General features: G+C 40.2%; 1 protein-coding gene across 1 annotated transcript in view; it reads left to right on the top strand.

The window, feature by feature from the left end:
- The window catches only part of LOC140236461 (uncharacterized), a 41,403-nt gene that overhangs the window by 7,354 nt on the left and 11,080 nt on the right, over positions 1 to 22,969 (top strand). Inside the window, exons 7-11 of the mRNA XM_072316385.1 lie at positions 190 to 276; positions 1,965 to 2,109; positions 13,144 to 13,389; positions 14,934 to 16,016; positions 16,970 to 17,814. Of these exons, the coding sequence (XP_072172486.1) occupies positions 190 to 276; positions 1,965 to 2,109; positions 13,144 to 13,389; positions 14,934 to 16,016; positions 16,970 to 17,814 (2,406 nt within the window). The remainder of the gene's footprint in view (positions 1 to 189; positions 277 to 1,964; positions 2,110 to 13,143; positions 13,390 to 14,933; positions 16,017 to 16,969; positions 17,815 to 22,969) is intronic.

Here is a 22,969-nt window from a genome sequence, read left to right on the forward strand (position 1 = left end):
GTTGACACCAGTTGAAGAAGTGCTGTCCACAGAACGCCATGGGTCATTAGCTTTAAATGTGGGCATTATAATTGTAAATCACATTCTCAGTAATGTTAATCATAATTTGTAAAGACTTCCAGGGCCAATGACAAGAGTAAAGTTGGTGCATTTTTTTTAGTACTTATGAATGTATAATTTTCTTCTCAGTTGGTTGAGTGGTGTAAATCTTGTGTCAAACCCTGTGGTATGGTCAGCCTGTCTCCGGTACCTGAACAGCAGCACCATACAAGATAGGTAAGGATGACATTCAGCTCATTTCCTATGAATTAGCATCGTCAGACTTCTTTTTTTAATAATATTATAATCATTGTTGAGCATGCAAGGATTGGACTGGTGCTCTGAAATGCCACCAGTTACAAAGTCATGCTTATTGCATTAAAAGGGGTAATGTGTGAAATGAAATCTATTCAGTGACAGAACAAGTGCTTCAAGATTCAGTAAAATTCTCTAATACAAAATGGAAGACCAGCCCTAGGCAAAACAAAAGTCTGAAAATAGAACAAGGAATTGAGCTGTAAATTTTTCTTCAATTTGTCTCCCTCTAAAAATGAAATAATTTGACAAACGTGTCAGAAAAAGGATCCATTTGACTCGAACCTGTCATGTACTGCCTTCCGGGCAGCGACACTGCCACCGGGCTGTCCTTGATTACCAGCAGTGACATGATGAACTTGTAACAAATACCCAAGCTCCGAAATTCCGACATTATTATGTTAACCCTAACTAGGCCGGGGGGCCTCTGAGGCCCCCCCCCCCCCTCGACGTTCCGCACGATGTATCGCTAACGTGAAAAGCTATCGCCGCGACGTTTCATGACTTTTTTCTGTTGAGTCTCCCGCATCTTTTGACACCAAATTTGTGATGCCCGGGCGCGCGGTTCCGAAGTTTCGCATAAATATGTACATGCATGTCAGACCAAAAATTGCTCAAAAACGTGAATTCGTGTCCAATTTCAATTGAAACTGTGCTTACAGTCACATTTCATAAAAGCATGATTATTTTGGGGTTTTATTGTAAAAAGCAATTAATAACATATTTTCTTGTTCGGAACAATGTCGCGGACAAGTTTCATCGGAAAAACAATGAAAAACATAAAGTCGAAAAAACAAAGAAATACATAAGAAATTCAAAAAACAATAAAATACTTAAGAAATTTTTTCGGATAGCTCAATTTTTTTTCTCTTATATTTGCTTAGGACACTAAAAAGAATATTTACACAAAAAAATGTGCCCATTTCGAGCTTTATTTAGTGATTTATACCAAATTGTCCGATTTCATGCATCATTATGCATAAATTAGCATAATTTAGCATAAATGACAATTTTTAAAAAATCTAACTTCATAGTACTTTAGATTACATCATAGGCAATGTGTGTGCCAATTTTCGTCGCGATCGCGCGGTCGACGGCCGAGATCTGGAGGGGGGGCCTGGGAGGGCCCCCCCAGCTCTATGATCTACCTAAATAGCCCGGCCTAGTTAGGGTTAAGTGGTCCAAGGCGGACAAGGCATTAATAAAAGCAAGAGAATATTAAGCAGAGGGATGAACAAAGAATTCTTTTCATTTTTTTTTAACAAGATGAAAGAATTCATGTGATCTATGTCATATTTTTCTGTTACCTTAAAAAACTGTGGATTTTAGCTGTCTGTGAACACCCGTTTTCTTCAAGAGGTCATTTATTAAGAAGAACTCTTTCCCATTAGTTCCATTTTGTATGGTTCTTTGAAGCAGACTTCTTTTTTTTTCTTTGTCTCCATTGCTTGTTTAGATGCTTAGACTTGAACATTTTTGTTTTTCCCTTTGTATGATTCTTAATTTCCAAAAATTTAGTGTGCTCAAGTTAATTGCTAAAGTACAAATAGCAGAAAGCTCTGTCCTTCTTCCAAATTTATAATTGTTTGGTTTTTTTTTCCCCACATAAGGATATGTTCTGCCAATGGAAGACATCTTTTGGTCCTGTTCACACAAACCAGCTCCCAGACTCTCTTCTATGAATGGTGCCAGACTGGAGAGCAAGATCCCAAATTCCTCCTTGTAGGATGTCGTGAAAACCTCCACGTCTACAAGGTAGGATGTAAGAAATGTAGCAATTCATGACGTGAGGAAGAGAGATTTGCGGTAACACCATCATTAATGACAAGTAATTCAGTCGTTCCAATGGCAATATACGGAGGGTTCAAGCTTTGTCTTAGCACGTGTGTCTGTAAGCGGCACACTTTGTATACAGCTATGCTCCTCTCTGCCCAGATGTAACAGTGGGTATCCTGGGGCGTGTTTCATAAAACTACCAAAGTTGACAACCCAGAAAGTCCTGCTGGGATGTCAACTTCTCCTACTGGAATGTCGACTTGCTATCATAGCAAAATTGCGTTTCATAAACTCTCAAACTAGGATGTCAACTCAACATCCTAGGAAAAGTTAGGATGACAACTTGTGTGATCATGTACGAGCCTGATTTCTCCCTTTTTGCGCCAGTAATCTCTGTAGTTTCCTGTTGAGATCACTGGTGCAAGGCATACGCTCACTTATTGCAGGGATGCTTCAATGTGCAATATGGTTGTCTTTGTATGTCGTCTGCAGCTTTCACTAGCACTGCACATGAACAGTTATACTTGCACTGCAATGCAGTAGAGCACAGGAATGTGTAACAAGATGACATGGTACGAGCGGCCTTTCGCTGTGTTCTTTGCTTTTAGTTTTTGACTGATGGTAATTCGACACTGCATGTAGGTCGCATGAGTATATGCGGTATGCTGTGACCTCATACACATTCAACATTCCCAGAAGCACATAAATTCGACAGCAGCAGCTGGCATTAATTGGGCAAGCAAGCAGTAATGTTAGGCCATCCCTCGAAACCTACAGCAAGTTGTGCAAGATTATCATGAATTTCAGAGTTACTGAGCCGAGTTGCCGAGTTGAGAGACCCTGCGATTGACAGGTTTGTCTCATACATTACGTGTTACTAATTGGGCCAAGGAAAAAAATATTTTGGTTTCTGGTAACCCGACCGACCCGACCCATATGTCCGTGCATCAACATGCGCGACGTACCGCGCCATGCGCTCGCCCTGCCTATGTGAATGTATTAGCACGCGTGCTACGCACGGGCAAAACTGTATACATACTGTAGTACATCGCACTACGAGAGCGCGGTACTATCCATGTACTCGCACGCTGTGCGAGAGATTCAACGCATTCACAACAAGTTGCAATCGAACACTGGTGATACAGCAAATTCTGGCACGGGTGGCATGCAAAATATAAATATCACGTAAATGCTCAAGTTATCTCAGAAACGGCTGCAATCATGGCTGTAAGTGTACTTGCTGTATAGATTCAATGCAGATAAACGGACTAGTAACTTCAAAACTTGGAATGAAACGAGTCTATATGTGTTGCTGTGCAACTTTACTTACCTGTTACTTACTCGTTGAACTGCTTGTGCGAGTTGACCCGGGAGGGTTCGACAATGATTTCGGGGTTCCGGCGAAGTGGCCCACTGTTGTGCTCTTCGGAACATGTGTGGAGATAGTTGCATAGTTTGAATTTCGCACTTGATATGCGCCATTTTTTATTCATGAATTTCACTGAATTTTTATTATCTGTAAGAGTGGTTGATTCATGGAATCCTGTCGAATCAAGGGCCACTTGCTTTACTGCACGAAATTTACTACGAAGTACCGTATAGCGTACCTGATACATTTTTTACACAATGCAATGCATGTGTGTACGGTATAAAATGCATTTAGATGACTGTGTCAGAAAAGCATTGACTGATTCTGCTTCTGGCTCTGGATACCATGAGATATATCGAGGTACTTGTGCATTCAATCTCGATGCAAAAAGATCAATTTCCGGGGTACCAAAATGGTCCACAACATCTTTGAACACCTCTCTGTTAAGCATCCACTCTGATTTGTCATTAAATTTTCTGGACATGGTATCTGCCTCTGTGTTAAGCCGCCCAGGGAGGTGCTCTGCAGTGAGCCATATATTTCTCTCAACGCACCATCCCCAGATCCTGCATGCTACCTCATCACAGTCTATAGATTTACATCCTCCCATATTGTTTAGATATGCCACAGCTGTGGTATTGTCTAGTCTGATTAGTATGTGCACATCATGCATATCTGCACAAAGGGCCATCAATCCAAACTCTGCTGCCAGTGTTTCCAGGAAATTAATGTCATTATTTCTTGCCCTGACCATTTCCTGTTCATTCCATCTTCCTCCTGTCTTTATTCGGAGGTCACTAGCACCCCATCCTTTCCGCTGTATTGGGGATTTCAATCCTTTCACATTAAGAATCCACCATCTTAGGTTCTGCTTAGCATTCTCCGATAAATGCATTGGACGGTCAAAATGACCCCTATTCCTCTTAAGAGCATTTATCTGATCCCTTTCTAGGGAGCGATAGTGGAGTGGGCCGTACTGAATAGCTGGGAATGTAGAAATGATTTTCCCAATCACTCTGGCAACAACGCGGACTGATGGCTTATTCTGCCCAAGTAGGTCTGAACATGCCTCAATTATTTCCTCCTCCTTACTGTCTGGGAGTGAGATGGTCATTGCATGGGAGTCCAAAGTAAATCCTAAGAATTGAATTACTTGGGTTGGTTGGAGTACTGATTTCTCAGGGTGAACAAGGAAACCAAGCTGAGCAAATAAGCTTGTAGTCGCTTGAACTGCTTTATGAGTAAGCTCTGCATCTTTTCCTATTATTATGGTATCGTCCAAGTACCCGACAACCACATGCCCTTCTTGCCGTAGGGAAGCAAAAACTGGTTTGAGGAGTTTAGTGAATAATCTAGGGGCTGTGCTCAGACCGTTTGGGAGGACCTTAAACTGATACAGCTGCCTTTGCCATACAAACTTCAGGTATTTCTTATGGCTAGGGTGAATTGGGACAGAATAATATGCATCCTGGAGATCGACTGAAGCAAGGAAACAATTAGACGAGATCAAATCCATGGCTACGTGAATACCATCCATTTTGAAATGTTGGTAACTCATGTACTTATTAAGATCGGAAAGATTTAGGATTATTCTGAGGCTGCCATTTTTCTTAGGCCTCGTGAAAATGTTTGACACAAATTCTCCACTTTTATGTGTACATGGCTCAATCACGTTCTTAGCCACAAGTTTTCGTATCTCTTCCTGAATGGCTTCTCTTTCTTTGTTGTCTTTCTGATATTCAAAGATAGGATAGGATCTCGATGGTGGTCCCAGTTCTGGGTTAAACTCAAGTTCGTACCCCTTTTTTATAGCTGACAAAATGAACGGGTCTGATGTTATTTTGCACCACTCATCATAAAATTGCTTCAGTCGACCTCCAACTTGAGAATTATGCAAAGACTGAGAATTTGGATAACTTACCTCTTCAAGGCAAGCTCCTGTTAGATTCTCCTTGGAGCCTGGCCTCTGCTGTGAGGGGTGGAGCGGCGGTCTGCTCTTCGTGGCTGGAGGTGCCGCTTGGCGTCTAAAAAAGGCCGATTTGTTCTGAAATATCAGTGGCGTCAATCGTGCGCATGAAGGCAACAAGGCCTCTGGAGAGAGAGTGCTGAACCCGCTGGAGTTTCAAGTCTCTGCTTTTTGTGCCCGATTTTAAGTTCTCCCAAATAGGAGGATTAACTCTAGGTACATCAAGCAGGCTGCAGTTGTTTGGGGAAGGATATTTCTTGGCTGTCTCTTCCAGAGAGTTTTCTTCCAATTGATGAGTAAGCATGTACGTGACTGATTGTGCGACATTGTCATCAACAGCCTCCCCAACCTCACTTGGGCGTGCAAATTTCGCGGCGAGAGAGGGCACGCTAGCATCAGGATCCATCTCATGTTCCCCTGTGGGGAAAGAAATAGTAGAACTACTTCCCTCTTCATCGTACTGATCATCGTAATCACTGTCATGCTCTCTTTCATAGTCATATGCACCTCCTTGATAGGCAGAGCAGTGGGCATCGTGGCCCGCAGAGACTGACTGACGTGAGCTTGAAGCCGATCTGCCACTAGGCGAGGGAGTAGGTCAATCACTTTTGCTAGCAAACCTTCCAGGTTCTGAAGTCTTTTCTCCATACTAGAAATGTCCGAAGAACCCGCTGTAGCGGTAGAAACGCTCTTCCCTTTGCCAGATTTCTCTTTCCCTTTACTTCCACCAGCTTTAGCAGTGGGCACTAATGAATGCGTCGCACTCGGTTTGCTCTTCGTGCTGTCCGTGCCCGCGCCTGGCTTTGCCGGCGTCTGGGCCGAAGTTCCGGGGGCAGAGCACGGCTGTGCCGGCCTCACCTCCGCTGCTGTATTCCCTTCCATGCGAGCTGATAAGTCCGAACAAACTGACGAAAATTTTCCTCTTAACATTAGGAATATAATCAAATCAGCTTCGCAAATAAACTACTAGCATCCAAACAGAAACGTAGGAGCCTAAAATAACGTCGATGTCGAGTAACAACGGCGATGGAAACCGATTTAGAAATCAGGTCGGCGAGAGAGAATTTAGAACGGCGCCATATTGTGAGCGAATTGTTGGCGCATGCGCGAGCGGGATCTCATATTATGCCGTACGGAGAATTACGAATTAAAATAGTACATTGATGACTGTAGTTTCAAGTTTGTTCATGGCGGAATCAGGGGTGCCCCCCTTGGGACCCAGGGGAGGGGGGTGCGGAGGGGTCCTAATGGGGCCCAAATTGTACACTTTCATCTTTTTCTTGAAAATGCCATTATGAATTTACACCAAAGTTGGCAGGTGGCATCCCTTGGGAGAAAGAATCTCATTCTTATCAAATGGGCACCATACCCCACCTGGGGGGCCCCAGGAGGCCTAAATTTGGACCAAAATTGTACATTTTCATCTTTTTCATGAAATCCCTATCACAAATTTTCACCAAACTTGGCAGGTAGCATCCCTAGGGGGATAGAATCTCAATTCCATCAAATGGGCACCATGCTCCACCTGGGGGCCCCAGGGGTCCCCCCCCCCCTTCCTGTAAGTAATCTTTACAGATTTTCTCTGGAACCAGAAGTGATTGAGCTAAGTTGATACAGTGAGTCAGTATATTGATGACTGTTGTTTCAAGTTTGTTCATGGGAAAATCAGGGGTGCCCTACCCCCCCCCCCCACCCCTTGGGACCCAAGGAAGCGGGATGGGATGGGGGGGGGGGGTCAAAATGCGGGCCTAAATTTTCATCTTCTTGCTGAAAACAACATAATGGATTTTCACCAAACTTGGCAAGTAGCATTCCCATGGGGAAGATTTCAAAGTGTTTGAATGGGCACCATGCTTTCCTTGGGGGTCCAAACCTCCTAAATTAATGAATATTCAATAATATTTTTCTCTAGTTCTAATCAAAAGTGATAGGGCTTTAAGTCTTTTTTCCCCAAGCTGCATAATCCAACACTCTATAAAGTACAGTGCACTTGGTAGGTATTTTTTACCAGTGTGATGGAATATGTAAATGACCACCATGCCCCCACTCTCAAAGCTACCCCCACCATAAGTTTCCAATGTTCTCAGGTAAGAGTCTGCAAGAATGCATGGAAGGTGAACTTGCGATACTCAGGTGAGCGCGTGACCCCCGGGTCTCTTGTTATGAAATGCCCTGCAGCATCAAGTTAAGAATTTGAATCTGCAGGGTGGAAGTTGACGCTGTATAGTGGACTTCACGCTGTCGCTCTACCGTTATGAAACGGGGCCCTGGTGGATTCTAAACATTAATATGGTTGAATTTTACATGTGTGCTGGTAGATGGGAGCCTGCTTGGTGTTCTACCCAGGGAGTAGGGTTAGTGAACTGCAGTTGTAGGCTTGATTCTAGTGACCATGGGAAAATATTTTAGAAAGCTGTCTGGGCATTGCAGCATGGTGAGAAAGTTCACAAAGTAGCCCTGAAATTTGGGTTTAGCTTGTGGTTTAGAGCTTAAAGTTTCTCCTGTACTTGCAGATATGTAGATGCACATGTTGTGACAAGTTAAGTTAGCTTAAAATTAACTTTGTAAAATCAGCTTAAAGTTAAAGTTAGTTAAAGATAAAGTTTTCATTTGCAAGAGATCTTATGAGTGGCCAAATCGATAAGGTGCAAACAAATTGTGGGGAATTATGGGGAATTGAGAAGTCTCAGACTATTTGGTCCAAATTAAACTAAGATTCGTTCACTTGAAACTGTGAAATATTCGGCCATTTTATGTAGACATTCACGCGATATCTCAAATATAACACACACACGTACATGCCAAGTTATTTGTCTGTGTGCCTGCTCAATTTAATGATGATATCAGTAATAATGATAATGATGTCGATAATAGTAATAGTAATAATAATAATAATAGTGATATTGATAATAATAATAATAATAATAATGATAATAAAGAGAATAGTGATGATAATAATAATAATAAAAAAATAATAACTAGTTATGCCTCCGCCACGAAGTGGTGCCGGAAGCATTATGTTTTCGGGTTGTCCGTCCGTCCGTCCGTACGTCCGTCTGCATTCGTTTACGCGATAACTTGAGTAATATTGACTGGAATTTTACCAAACTTGGTCCAAGTATAAAGTATGATGGGGCAATTAATTGATTAGATTTTGGGTGAAATCGGCCAAAGGTCAAAGGTCAAGGTCAAATCATTAAATTGTATCTGTTTACGCGATAACTCAAGACTGGATTCAGCAAATTTAACCAAAATTGTCTGAGGATGATGTATGATGGGACAATTACTTGATTAGTTTTTGAGTGAAATTGGACAGAGGTCAAAGGTCAAAGATCAAGGTCAAATCCTAAAATTTATCTGTTTACGTGATAACTCAAAACTGGATGAAGCAGCTTTCACCAAACTTGGTCCAAGGATGATGTATGATGGGGCAATTAGTTGAGTAGATTTTAGTGACATTGGCAAGAGGTCAAAGGTCATAAGGTCAAGGTCAAATGCTAAAAACGTTGCTATTTCCCCCACATCCATGCAATGCCCGAAGGTATTATCTTGCAACTTAGTGTAGACATGTACTACTGCATAAAGATTCTCCAGAGAGAGTTTCATGTCATAAGGTCAAAGGTCAAAAGGTCAAAGGTTAGGTGAATATGTTACAATTTCACTTTTCTTGCAAATGGTTCAATGTATCTTCATGGAACTTGGTACATACACATGTACTGACTGGCAGGGATTTTCTAGGGAATGTAGGGGTCATGAGTCACTAGTCAGGGGGTCAAAGGTCAAGGTCAACTCCTCAAAATTTTACTATTTCCCTCATATACTAGTACATGCAATGCTTACATTATTATTTTTAAAACTAAAACTTGATGTATACATGTATTCCCTAATGGAGATTCTCTGAGAAATTTCCAGCCAGAAAGTCAAAGGTTAAGGGTCAAAGGTTACACATGTAGGTTTAAATGCAAATATATATATATATTATACTGTAATTACACTCTTTCTTCATACCTTGAAAATTACTCAATGCATAAACTTATAAAAGGGTAGGTCAGAAGTCAAGTAAAAATTCTCAATTCCCCAAATACAGGTATGTGCACTCTTAGACAATTATAGCAAACCTAGTTCAAGGAAAGTGAATATTCAAGATATTTCTGACAAACCTGTCATTTCAATATTTTGTCAGTTTTGTGAAACTGTCATAACACATTGTGAAGACATTGTACCATACACCTATTGGGAGAATCATGCATTATGGCGGAGGCATCAGTCACATGGCGGAGGCATCAGTCGCCATAGCGACAATCCTGGTTTTTATATAGCTCATTTCAGACTCATTGATAACTTCAATGCACCTTATAGACTATTATTACCCAGGTCATAGGATACATTATTTCCCCCCAGCACTGACAGTGCTCACTCTCCACTCCCTGGGGAGCATTCTAGCCAGTTGCCATTTTACAGGTGCCCACATGCTGATAAACCAACATAAACATTCTCATCTTACTGGGTACCCATTTTACTCTTGGATGGAGAGCAGCAAAGTAGATAAAGTGCCTTGCTGTGGAGCAAACATGTCAGGCTTTGCATGGGCTCCAACCCTTGAAGCCATACCATGCTAATGGGATTCAGAGACAAGCGCTCTTATCCACTTAGCCACAACACCTCCACAAGCATTTACAGGCGTAAGAAAGTGTGTAGCATGTGTTAGTTCTGATACTTCTGGATTTAGCATTACTTAAATTCATGAATTGTCAGTGTGAACACTGAGCTTTTGATGAAACTGAAAGATTTAAACTGCAATACCTTGTGAACAGTATTTATATTGTAGGGATGTTATTTAAATATTGTTTTCTAGTCACGAGGTAACATTACATGAGGATTGATGTATCATTTGTGATTATGCGGGGGGGGGGGGGCTTATTTTTTCATACACATACATTGCAAACTGATAGAATATCTTGATGATATCTATCATATAAAAATGTAATAGTCAGTTTATTGTCGAGCCCACCGGAGGTGAGGGGAGACTAAGGGATCGCCTGCGGCGTCTGTCCGTCCGTTGTCTGTCCATAACGCTACAAAAACTTCAATAACTCTTTACTTTAGGCTTCAATTGCAATCAAACTTCGAGGGAAGAGGGGTCATACAAAGTTTCACATTTTACCATATATGAAGGTCACCTCAAGGTCAAAGCGCTCAGGCAGGGGTCAATGAACTTTAGGGCCCAATGTTAAAGTGAAAACAAAGTTCTGGTAAGGGCCTGAGAACCCGTCTGGCACCATTTCATATTTGCTTGCAATATATCGAAAGAGTCTACAACGAAACTTACCTGGCTGACGCGGTTTGCTGAAATGATGTGTCGTTTTGGAGTATTTTGAGAAAAATAATAAAAGTCGGTAGACCGACTTTTATTCCAGAAGGCTCCAGACTAACTCGGTCTCAGGGAATTCTCGACCCTATTTCAGACAATTTACACACAGTTCGTGATCGCCATGTTCATCAGTACTCTATACTACGGGTACCAAACGAGGCCTTGATGAGCAGACAGGAAAGTGCGTGCTAATCCTGTACAAAACAAATGGACAGCGCGCGGTCCTCAAAGCCTATATACGCGCGCATCACCTCAGTTGCTGAGACGCGCGGTCTTTGAAGTTTTTGTTGTTGTTTATAAAGCGTCTTTGATGTTTTTAGAGGTGCTTGAGAGGCGCACACTAATTTTGCATGCGCGCCAAAGAGGTTTTTGATGCGCGCGTTGTAACAACTCGGACCATTACTGCGAGTAGCCAGAACGCTACAATGTAGTTTATACAGGCCGCTCCCATATGCATAGTGCAACGCTGTACAATCCAGAGGGATCCCGCCGTCAAGCAAAGCGAGGCTGAGTTATCCCCGAGTCCGAGTCTAGCCTGACCCCGTTCGGGTAAGTTCTGAGACTGAACGTTTTTTGTTAATATTTCCCATTTTCGTCGTTACCCATCGAATATCTTGTTATTACAGCGTTATTCCGCACATTTCCTAGGCATACGTTCACATTTTGGAGCAAAATTTGACAACTTTTGCAGGCGTACCAGAACTTTCTTTGGGCTTTAACCCTAATCAGGCTGGGCTTTTTTGGCCATGCTATATCTGGGGGGGGGGGGGGGGCGGATTCCGCCCCCCCTTGAGATCTCGCCTATGGAACGCGCGATTGCGCCGAAAATCGGCACACGCGACGCCCGCGACGTATTCTATCAAAATGTATGGTTGCTTTCTCCGAAAAATTTTTCTTATATTTTATATTAATTAATTATTGCAATTTATGCATAAAATCAGTTTTGGGCTCTAAATCCCTTATTAATGCTCCAATTAAGCTAATTTCTTTTTAAAAATGTTTCTTGTATCATTCTTCTGAGACATAGGATAAAAAAAAAATCTGTATCGAAATTAATTTCCTATGTATTTTATTGTTTTTTGAATTTCTTATATATTTCCTTGTTTTTTGACCTTTTGTTTTTGTTTGTTTTTTGGCCAAAATTTGTCACAGACATTTTTCAAAGCATTATTATGCTAAAATAAATTAATTTCGGCCATTCTAAGTGAAGATATGAATTTTTATGTGAATTAATTGAAAAAACACAATTTGCATTCGATTTGTACACAAAATCACGTTTTGGAGCAATTTTGGGGTTGACAAATTTTTTTCGAACGGGCGTCGCGTCAAAACGGTACGCGCGGGCGCAACAATTTGGGTCTCAAAATTTGCGCGATACTTGAAAGAAAAAAGTCATGAAACATCGCGGCGGGAGCTTATCGCATTGCGAAGATATTGCGCGAAACGTCGAGGGGGGGGGGCGGATTCTGCCCCCCCCCCCCAGCCTGATTAGGGTTAAGTTTTTATGTTGCGTTTCTATTATGGGTCATAACTTTTGATCCATAATGTTAAGTTTTTATGGTGCATTTCTATTATGGGTCATAACTTTTGATCCATAGGTCCGTTTGTGACTAAACTTGGATGGTAGATGTCCCTTTGGGAGTGGATGATTACCACAAGGTCAAAGGTCACAAGCAGGGGTCAACAAACCTTGAGAGCCCAATGTTAAGTTTTTATGGCGCATTTCTATTATGGGTCATAACTTTTGATCCATAACTCCATTTGTAACTAAACTTGGATGGTAGATGTCCCTTTGGGAGTGGATGGTCACCACAAGGTCAATGGTCAAAAGCATGGGTCAACAAACTTTTAGAGCCCAATGTTCAGTTTTTATGGCGCGTTTCTATTATGGGTCATAACTTTTGATCCATAGGTCCGTTTGTGACCAAACTTGGATGGTAGATGTCCCTTGGGGAGTGGGTGATCACCACAAGGTCAAAGGTCACAAGCATGGGTCAACGAACTTTTAGAGCCCAATGTTAAGTTTTTAATGGCGCGTTTCTATTGTGGGTCATAACTTTTGATCCATAGGTCCATTTGTGACCAAACTTGGATGGTAGATGTCCCTTGGGGAGTGGATAGTCACCACAAGGGCGAGACACATTTTGGCACTTGCCTTGTTCCATCTGTATGGTCCTCTTCATGTGGTGAATTTAAGATTTAGCATGTTTATATGTAATGGTTCTTTGAAACTAAATCCATTCTGACTTGTTAATAATAGAGATGGCAATAATTGCTCTTACCAAGCTTTTGCTCATTTGACTCAAGCACACAAGTGCCAAGGGGAAACCACCTGTTCTGATGGAGCTAACTCCAGCCTGCGATGGTCCCAGCAAATCAGTCTTCCTTCAGGCCCTGGCCAAATCTGACACCACCGCTTGGCCCACTGTCTCTTCCTCTGGGGGTTCATCTAGATTAAGGCACAGGAGCTCAACCTCAAGTCTGTCTTCTGCTATATCTGAGGAGGAGCTGCAGCTGGTACCCAGACCCAGCCCTAAGCCAATCACAGACAAAGTATGTCAGTGTTGAATTGGTCTTTCCTCACTGTTTAGATTCAAGCATTACTTCATGTTCAAAAGTGTGATCTCTAGATGATAGATATAATCATTTGATATTTGGTGAATTTAGATTGACACAGACTGCATAGAGATAGCTACACATTGTGACATTTAGTTTATGAGAATTTTTATGAATATGACTATACAAATAATCATGCTAATCATCATGATGATAATAAAGATGGTAATACAGTATTCACCGCACACAATTTGGGCACCTAATAATCAGGATCATTGGGTAGATAATATATGCCTCCAAAAACATTTCCAGTGCCCGCTATTTTCACTGCACAAATGGGCACAGACCTCCGATGAATGGGACACTATTTTTTTAAGTGATCTTTATTTTTGTCATATTTTGCACAAAATAGCTACCAAAAACCCCCAATACAACTTTACAAAGATTTCCCATCAATTGCTGTTTATATAAACATATGTATACAGTACTTAAAAAGCAAGTTTCAGACTAATCAGTTTTGCAATGTCCATCCAGTAAAACCACTAACTTATGCTACTTTATGCCTCACGAAGTTTCACTGTGGACATGTGGCGAGTTAACTATATGAACATTTGATTGAACATTGACAACACATGTACACAGTCAATAATACAAACATGCGCTAGTTGGCCAGAGCCCGATAACATGTTGTGGAAGCTATGATCAAACGCATGGCAGGAATATAAAAAACTGACTAAATTTCATCATGAATTACGTGTACTTCTCTTTGACATTAATTTGATGGTAGCTTTTCAGGATATAAAAAGGGCTGAACTTTTGCTAGTTACCGGGTACATATAAGGCATGGTGATTGAATGAACCTTCCCTCGACGTACGCGTATCCATGGTGATTCTTGGTAGTCATTGCCATGGATATGGATTTATACGGAACATCTTACATGCCCAAGCTGTGAATGATGACAGAGAAAGAAATACATTGGTAAGGTATCAGAGAACAAAAGTAAAAAGGCCCCTTTTATGAAAGAAAGTGTTAACTTTTTAATGTTTGTCTTTTGCATTCAAACAAAGATGACAGAAGAACCTGATTGCAATTACTCTATGTTAGTGCAAGATCATTGGGGGAGGAGTTTTTGTCAGTGGGGTAGTACATAGAGCCTACAATGTACAAACATGTATGAGCATGTGTGTTGTATGTACTATCAGTGCCTTTGTCAGTGTTGCGTACGTGATCATTGCGAAATCAGGCACCCCGCTTCAAGGGGCTGTTTTTGCTTCTCCCAACTGATCCCAATTATGCAGCAAGTACTGTACTATTGACAATACAAATAGAATGAAAGCAAATTTGAGGTAAACTTAGGTAAAAGCAACTTAGAGAGTTAACTTTAAGAGTAATCAACCTGTATTACAATAAATAAACAAGTATGAAACGATGAAGTCAGTTACAAAGCAAACTTCACAGAATATACTTATTGTTACTGTCATTCAGTCAACACCACCTTCCACCATATACCCTTGTTTGTTTGTTTGTTTGTTTGTTTCAGAGTCCATCTGTCCTGCCGTCTGTTCCAGAGCTTTCATTCTTCTATGACAGTTTCTCTGACCCAGTGGACTTCTCCCAGGGGGGCCACATTCAGAAACCTCCTGATTCCACATTGCCACATCAGCCAAGACCCCACAAGACCCAGCTTTATGCCCAAGGACAAGGCCATAAACAGGGAAAGTTACATCGTCGCCAAAGGCTCCCAGGAACTTCAGCTGGTGCAGGAACACAGGTTGAGACCCAATCAAGGTTGCCGAGAGGGAAACGAATTGTTCAAAATCACTCCCAGTTCAGGCCAGGACCACTCAGAACACTGAATGGTCAAGAAATGGACAGTTCCAGGCAGAGTGGTCCTGCGGTCTACATGCATGCTTCTCATCCCAGTGGCGGGAGGCATAATACCAGTGAAAACACAGGTCTCCATCGGTCAAAAAATACAAAAATGCATCATCATCAGAACATGAGCTTCCCTGGATCTGCATCACATAGATCATCCCAGAGCCAAAGGAGGCAACAGCACCATTCCAACAGCAGAAGTAGCAGAAATGTGGGAAGCAGACATGACAGGCATCATCAGGGAGTGCCCATTGCACCGGATTACCAGCCAGAGAAGAGCCCCAACTTGGAAGTGACTGACTTCCAGATTTCAGAGAAGATTCCTACAAGATTTCATGCACCAGCTCTCAATAAGAAACACAGACAGAAAGTCCATCCCACAGAAAGTGATTTGTTGCATGTGTCAGGTGGCAGTCACAATGTAAACCAAGAACACCCTGCAATCTCCAGTGCTCCCATCCATACACACGCAGATAATGGCCATAACAACTCACATCGGTTCAGTAGACAGAATGCTGGGACACAACAATCTCCTTCAGATGCCAGCCTGCCCACTTGTAATCACAAAAATGCCACTGCATCCAATCAATCCAGTATGCAGCCTTCTAGTGAGAAAGGTGCACCCGTCCAAACTCTGTTACCAGGGAGGCAGCCTGATGGATCAGCTCCTGACAACCAAGAAGTTGATACCAGAACCCTTCGTCAGCTACAGAGGCAAGAAGAACTGATTCAACAGCTTCAGGATCAGGCAAGTGTTGAGAGAAGTACAGATGAAAATCTGATAGGCAACTTTTTTCCCATTACTCCATTACCACTGTACTCTGTGCTTGGAAACGTTATTGCGGAAAAAGTTTTGTGCTGCGATGTTTAGAAGATCAAATGTTACAGAAGTTTTGGAGTTTGTGCAGCACTTTTATTTGAAAATTTTGCCGAAATGTAAGTGTCTTGTAGGGTTTGCATGCCCATATATTATATATAGAAGTGGAGCATAGGACTTCAGGGTTAATTATACTTCAAATATGTTTCTCATCACAGAGTAGGTTTTGTTCTGCAATCAAGTGTGGCTATTATGTCTGAGCGTTCTTTTAAGTTACACACTAGTAGAATTACTTTTGAAAAAGGTCCATTTTCTTGTCAAACATTAACAGTTCTACATTGATGGGGATTGTGATATGCAGTAAACAATGGTATCTGTGTGTAATGTATATAGACTGCACTCGACAGTGAGGTTTAGAGGCATTATTCACCATTTGCAGATGAAACAAAAACACAGCTTTAGTGCTTCAAAATACTTCTAAATTGTGAGTCACGGATAGAAACAACCAATGTAAAAGTGTTAATTAGTATAATCAATGTTAAGAATTCTAAATATACAAAATGTGAACAATAGTTGTAATAAAAATGTTTCTGTACTAAACCTTCTGCAGTTATGGTTTAGTGGGAAAAATAGTGATATCTCCTTCAGGCGTTATTACGAAATTTTTGTATGGTAGGATGTTTTGTGATACAACTGACCTTCACATATGTATCAAATGTGATATCTCAAACATTTTTGAATCACTGCTCCCATTGGTAAACAGCATCTTTCAAGAATGCAAATGTATTTCTCTAAGCTTATTATATGTTATCAGTGTCTGGGAATGTGGTCCTCAGCATTCAGTTTTGTTTTTTTGTTTGTTTTTTTTTTTCCTCACTTCCTAGATCAAGTTGCTGCTTGAAGTCCATGGTCATGGAGAGCAGCAAATGACCTCTCTACCCTCTGGATTGATGACACCCCCAGCAACACCACAGGCTGGCCAGGCTGGCCAACCACTGGCTGGTCCACCACTGGCTGGTCCACCCCAGGCCGGTCCATCCCCATATCCAGGGCTTGATGGACAGCACGTCTCACCCATGCTGGGAAATAATGACATGATCCAGAGCTCCTCCATGTCTGGAGCTGTGTCTGCATCTGACATGCCAATTCAAGCTCCGCCCACTTGTTGGAGTAATCACCAACGTGACGGTGCAACACCTCAAGACTGTCACACCACACTCATCTATCAAGGAGTCTCAGTACCAAGCTCTCATTCTGTCAAAGCACCTGTCACTGCACACCAGGGTTCAAAGGTTACACTTCACATTGCCAGATGCCCAGTATCCAGTCCAGTGGTGGCAACACAGGCTGTATCCTCTCCAGTCATGTGCAGCATGGCTGTCAACACAGGTCAGAGTTTATTTTGGCAGATGCCAGAACACCACAGCAATCCAGTCATGACAAAGCCTCCTGCTACTCTATCAACACAGACACATAACACTCAGACTGAAGCCAGTGCTCATGCCCCGTCCAAGCACCCGATGACCATGCCTTATCCCGCCACATCAACCCCTGTTGCACCCCCTCTCCAGGTTGTGAACGGTGGGGATGGCTGCCACTGTGATTACAGCAGGGAGGGGAGAAGCCTGAGTGCTGTGCTGCAGTGTACTAGAGAGGAGACACAGAGTATTGATGGGGTAGACATGACAAGCTATCCGTCAGGCTCTCCTGGGAAGTCATCGCAGTCAAGGTATGGATTTCATATTATCCCTGATAGATGTAGATTTTTCAGAGAACTCCAGCAGTAACAAATCTTATAGATCTGAGACTGTAAATCTTACAATGTCAAAAATTCAGTTTTCATTTAGAGAGGACTGCCTAAATTGTACAGTAATTTCATCAGTAAAGCAAGAAAAAAGAGTTCACATTAATTTAGAAACATCTAATGAACAAAGATGTTGAGCAAAGAGAACATGTACCTTAGTTCACTGTATTTGTCAGATTGTTTACCTAAAATTTTATTTTTCACTTGCCTTTAATAGCAAGGAAATAGCACAATTTCTTTTCAATTTTTTTTCAATTCAAAGTTTATTTCATTTTCCGACAAAACATAAGTTACACTTCTTTTGACAACAGAGAATAAGGTAAACAGAACATTATGTATTGAAAAGAATGTACAACAATTGAGGACCTTATAGTAATTATACATTGTTGTAAAGAAAGAAACAGAAGTGATCGAAATGAAGTACATGTATAACTTTGCTTAAAGTGCGAAAAATGGAGAGACCCACTAAAAAGACAGAGCTTGTAGAATGTGGGCCCCTCTGGAAAAATAACATCAATGGGAAGATTAATTGAAGCATCATAAATACAAAAGGAAAAAAGAAGAAAAAAAAAAGAAGAAGAAGAAGTCTGGAAGCCCACTAAGAATTAGATTCACAGATAAATACATTTACTTTCATAGACGCGAACAAACATAGAAAAAGACTATAGACAACGAAACAACTACTGAAGAAAAGGTTGTACGGGACAAAACGGAATGGACAAGACTAACAAACAGAAGACAAAATAGCAAACGAAAATGCACAACAGAGACAGCGATCTCCGACAGAAGCATGTCAAGAGAAACAGATGATAGTTGTGGAGAAAAAAAAAGTGATATTGTAACGCCTGAAAGGAGAAAAGCAAGGAAATGAAGGGACGTATGAACAGGAGTAAGATAGAAATTCAAGTCTTTGACGCTTTGGGCGATAGCGTAGATGGCAGCAGACATCCACTAAAAAGAATACAATTTATTCTTCAAAGAGGAAAAAAGGTAATTAAGTCAGTAAGTGAGAAAGAAGGCCAAATGGCTAGTTCAGTACTGTAGAGTCATACGATTGCAATAGAAAGGACTTCAGTCTCCTCTTGAAAGAATATATAGATGGGGCGTTTTTTATATCATGATTCAAAAAGTTCCAATAATTTGGGCTTATATAAATAAGTGTATTTTTAGCAAGGATCGTGCGTAAAAGGGGTAAATGAAATTCATTGGAACGCCTAGTGGGATATTCATGAAATGATTGGTTTTTGAGGAACATAGAATCAAAAATAGATGGAAGCAAATTGTTGCAATAATTGTACATAAATTGGCCTAAATTATACAAAAACAGATCTTTAATTTTTAAGAGCTTGCTAGAGGCAAACAACGTGTTTGTATGAGAACGTACAGGGGAATGGCAGATAACGCGGAGGGCTTTCTTTTGCAAGAGGGACACTCTTTCAAGTAAATTCTGATGCGTGTTGCCCCAAACTAAAACTCCATAATTCAAATGAGGCAATATTAACGACGAATATAACATAAGTAATATTTTTTGTGGAATATAAAATATCAATCTATTTATAACACCTATATTACGTGATATTATGTTACAAATATTATCAACATGTGATTTCCAGGAAAGTTTATCATCCACAATGACCCCCAAGAATTTAATATTTGATACTCTTTGTAGATGAGAATCATCTAAAACTATATTTGTGTTTAAACTATCAACAGTATTACTAAAAATCATATATTTCGTTTTTTGAGCATTGAGTGATAACTTGTTAGCTCTGACCCAGTTTGTCACTTTATTCAATTCAATATTGATTTTGTGAACTAGAAAATCAATATCGTTATGGGCGAAAAATACATTTGTATCATCTGCGAAATGAATAATAGAGAGATCATCAGATACGTGACAAAAATCATTTATATAGATAATGAACAATAACGGCCCTAAAATACTTCCCTGTGGGACGCCACATTTAACTTCTCTGATAACTGAATCATTATTTTTAATTGTAACAAATTGTTTTCTATCGACTAAATAACTCTTGAACCACTCCAAGGCCTTCCCACGTACTCCATAATGCGATAATTTATAAAGTAAAATGTCATGATTGATGGTGTCGAAGGCCTTGGAGAAGTCCAAGAAAATACTAACTAAATGGGAATGATTATCAATGGCATAAACTACTCTATCAACGAAATATAAAAGAGCATGCGAAGTACTATGTTTTTCACGAAAACCAAACTGAGAGTTCGTAAAAACTTCATGTACCTTCAAAAAATTGATCATTCTCTGATAAATAAGTTTTTCTAAAACCTTAGACAGTGAGGACAATAATGAAATTGGGCGATAATTGCTGACTACAAGTTTATCGCCTTTCTTAAATATTGGTATTACTTTAGCCAATTTCATTTTATCGGGAAACACACCGTTAAAAATTGACAAATTAAATATATGAACAAGTGGATCAGCAATCGAGGAAATAACACCCTGAAGTATAAAATTATCTATCTCATCATAACCAGAACTTCGTTTGTTCTCAAAAGAGGAAACTATATCAATAATTTCAAATCTATTAGTCGGTGTAAAAAATATGGAATCAGAGTTGCGCTGGCTTAAAAATTCAGTAAAATGAGTTTCTGTTGCAGGAATAGTTTGAGCATAGTTTTCACCTATTTCTGAAAAATAGGAATTAAAAATATTTGCAATATGAAGAGAATCATTAATCAATTCATCATTCATTTTAATTTTGTCAATGTCAGAGTTTTTACTCGGAACATTCATGGCCTGTTTTAAAACTTTCCAAGTATTTTTCATGTCAAACCTATATCTCGAGAATTGCTTAAAGTAATATCTCTTCTTTTCAGAACGTAAAATCATTGTCAAAGTATTTTTGTATGATGTATATCTATTCTTCGATCGCTCAGTTTTTTCCAACTTATATTTATAATACAAACGATTTTTCCTATTAATTGAACGAAGGATTGATTTTGAGATCCAAGGTAACCTGGGTGTTTTTTTGTAATCTGTTTTATTTTTTTGTTTTGGAATTATATCATCTAAATGATGATTGAATATTTCCATAAAATTATGAAAAGATATATTGATATCATCGCTGCCAAACACTCCTGACCAGTCAGCATTCTCGAGAGCCACATCAAAACTAGCTAACTTTTCGGGTGAAACTCTACGACTAAACAAAGGAAATGAAGGAGGTTTAATATTAGATGAAGTTTTAAGAGTAAAATAAGTCATTATTGGAAAATGATCAGTCATATCTGAAAGAATTATGAAAGAATCGGGGAGGGGTAGAATATTACAAAAAAGGTTATCAATGAGGGTGGCAGAACGATCTGTAATACGTGTGGGTTTGGAAATGAGCGGAAGAAAGGATGAGGATAGAAGTGTGTGAAGAAAATCACTAGAGATATTATCATGCTCAGATTTCAGCAAATCAATATTGAAATCGCCGAGTAAAAAGCAATCCTTATTTCGGAAAACGTGTGAATTTGCCAAATCTGAATAATAGGTTAAAAAATCATTAGCGTTTGAATTAGGAGGTCTGTATACAATGCCTAACATAAGATTTTTACATCCTGGGATGAGAATTTCTATAAACAAAGATTCAACCGTTTCGTCCATTCTAGAAATATCTTGATGGACAATAGTTTCAAAGGAACATGATATGTACAATGCAACACCCCACCATTCTTATCAGGCCTATTATTAACAAATAAATCGTAACCATCAATTGCAAAGGAATTTTCTGCATTGGAAGTTAACCATGTTTCACTTAATCCAATAACCGATAACGATTGACTTTCATCAAATTCTAATAAGTACTTTAAATCATCAAAATGTTTATTTAAACTCCTAATATTTAAGTGTAACAAAGAAAACGTATCCTCAGAGAAGTTATGAATCATATCTTTGTATTGATTTACTGTAATATAATTGCATGACATATTTTGAGTGAAATCATTACTAAAATCATGAGGCAATTCATTTGCTCCTGTATTCAGGGTATCGGTAACAAAATCATCATAAGGGGTGATTCCTGTACTGGTTAGCCCACTAACTGGGTCAGAGTCTAACCTAGTGTTCCTAAACAATTCAAAAAAGTCATCATTCGATACGGAATAAAATGGAGCATTACAAAAATTAGCCATGATTAAAGGTACGAGACGAGATTATAAAAGTCTGCGATGACAACAAAACTAGGATGTCATATATAAGTGGATGATACAAGAAAATAACCAGTCGCCAGAAAGAGGCAAAACACTGGAGTAATCTACAAGTATAAATGGCGTCAAAATCACGATAAGCAGGAGATCGCTGAGGAGAAGAACGTGGAACGAGAAAGAGCAGAATAAGGTAAGTGAGAACGTTCAGAAGGGTCTAGGGCAATTACCCCCTGGGCAATTACCCGCACCCTTCCCCTGGCCCTAATCCTAATCCTAATCCTGAACCTAACCCTAACCCTAACCCAAACTCCTAACCCTAAAACTAACCCTAACCCTAATCTTTACTCTTACCTTACAACTAACCAGTATTTGGCCGGGGGGTAATTGCCCTCCGGGGGTAATTGCCCGGATACGCGTTCAGAAGCATCGTCACAGAAAGACATAGAACACACACAACACAATAAAAAGAATAAATCAAGTGTCTCTGTGGGCTTCCGAAAGAGGAGGACAGGGATGAGAAGGGAAGTAAAAGAACGAGCTCGACCGGCTGTTGTCGAAAAAGGAGAAGTACAAAGACGTGAGTTGCGCTAGCGTAAGAATTCAAAGTGCTGCACAGTACGTAAACTTGTGAATTGCAGCATAGACACACCAACTGAAACTTTGACGGAAAAAAAGAATTAGTAAGAGTTCAGTGGAAGCAGTATATATCGACAGCATGAATGGCTGTCCGTACCAATCATACATTTTTGGCAAAGCAAAATATCCAATGTTACATAAAAGGAAGAAGAAGAAGAAGAAGAAAAAAGAAAAAAAAAAGAACTCGCCACCTGCAACGTTACCTTTAAATTCTTGATCACAAGGTTCATTGGAACAACAGTCCATTGGTACTGTCATATGGTACATTGTA

The sequence above is a fragment of the Diadema setosum genome, chromosome 13, assembly GCF_964275005.1.
Source record: "Diadema setosum chromosome 13, eeDiaSeto1, whole genome shotgun sequence".
Classification (NCBI taxonomy): domain Eukaryota; kingdom Metazoa; phylum Echinodermata; class Echinoidea; order Diadematoida; family Diadematidae; genus Diadema; species Diadema setosum.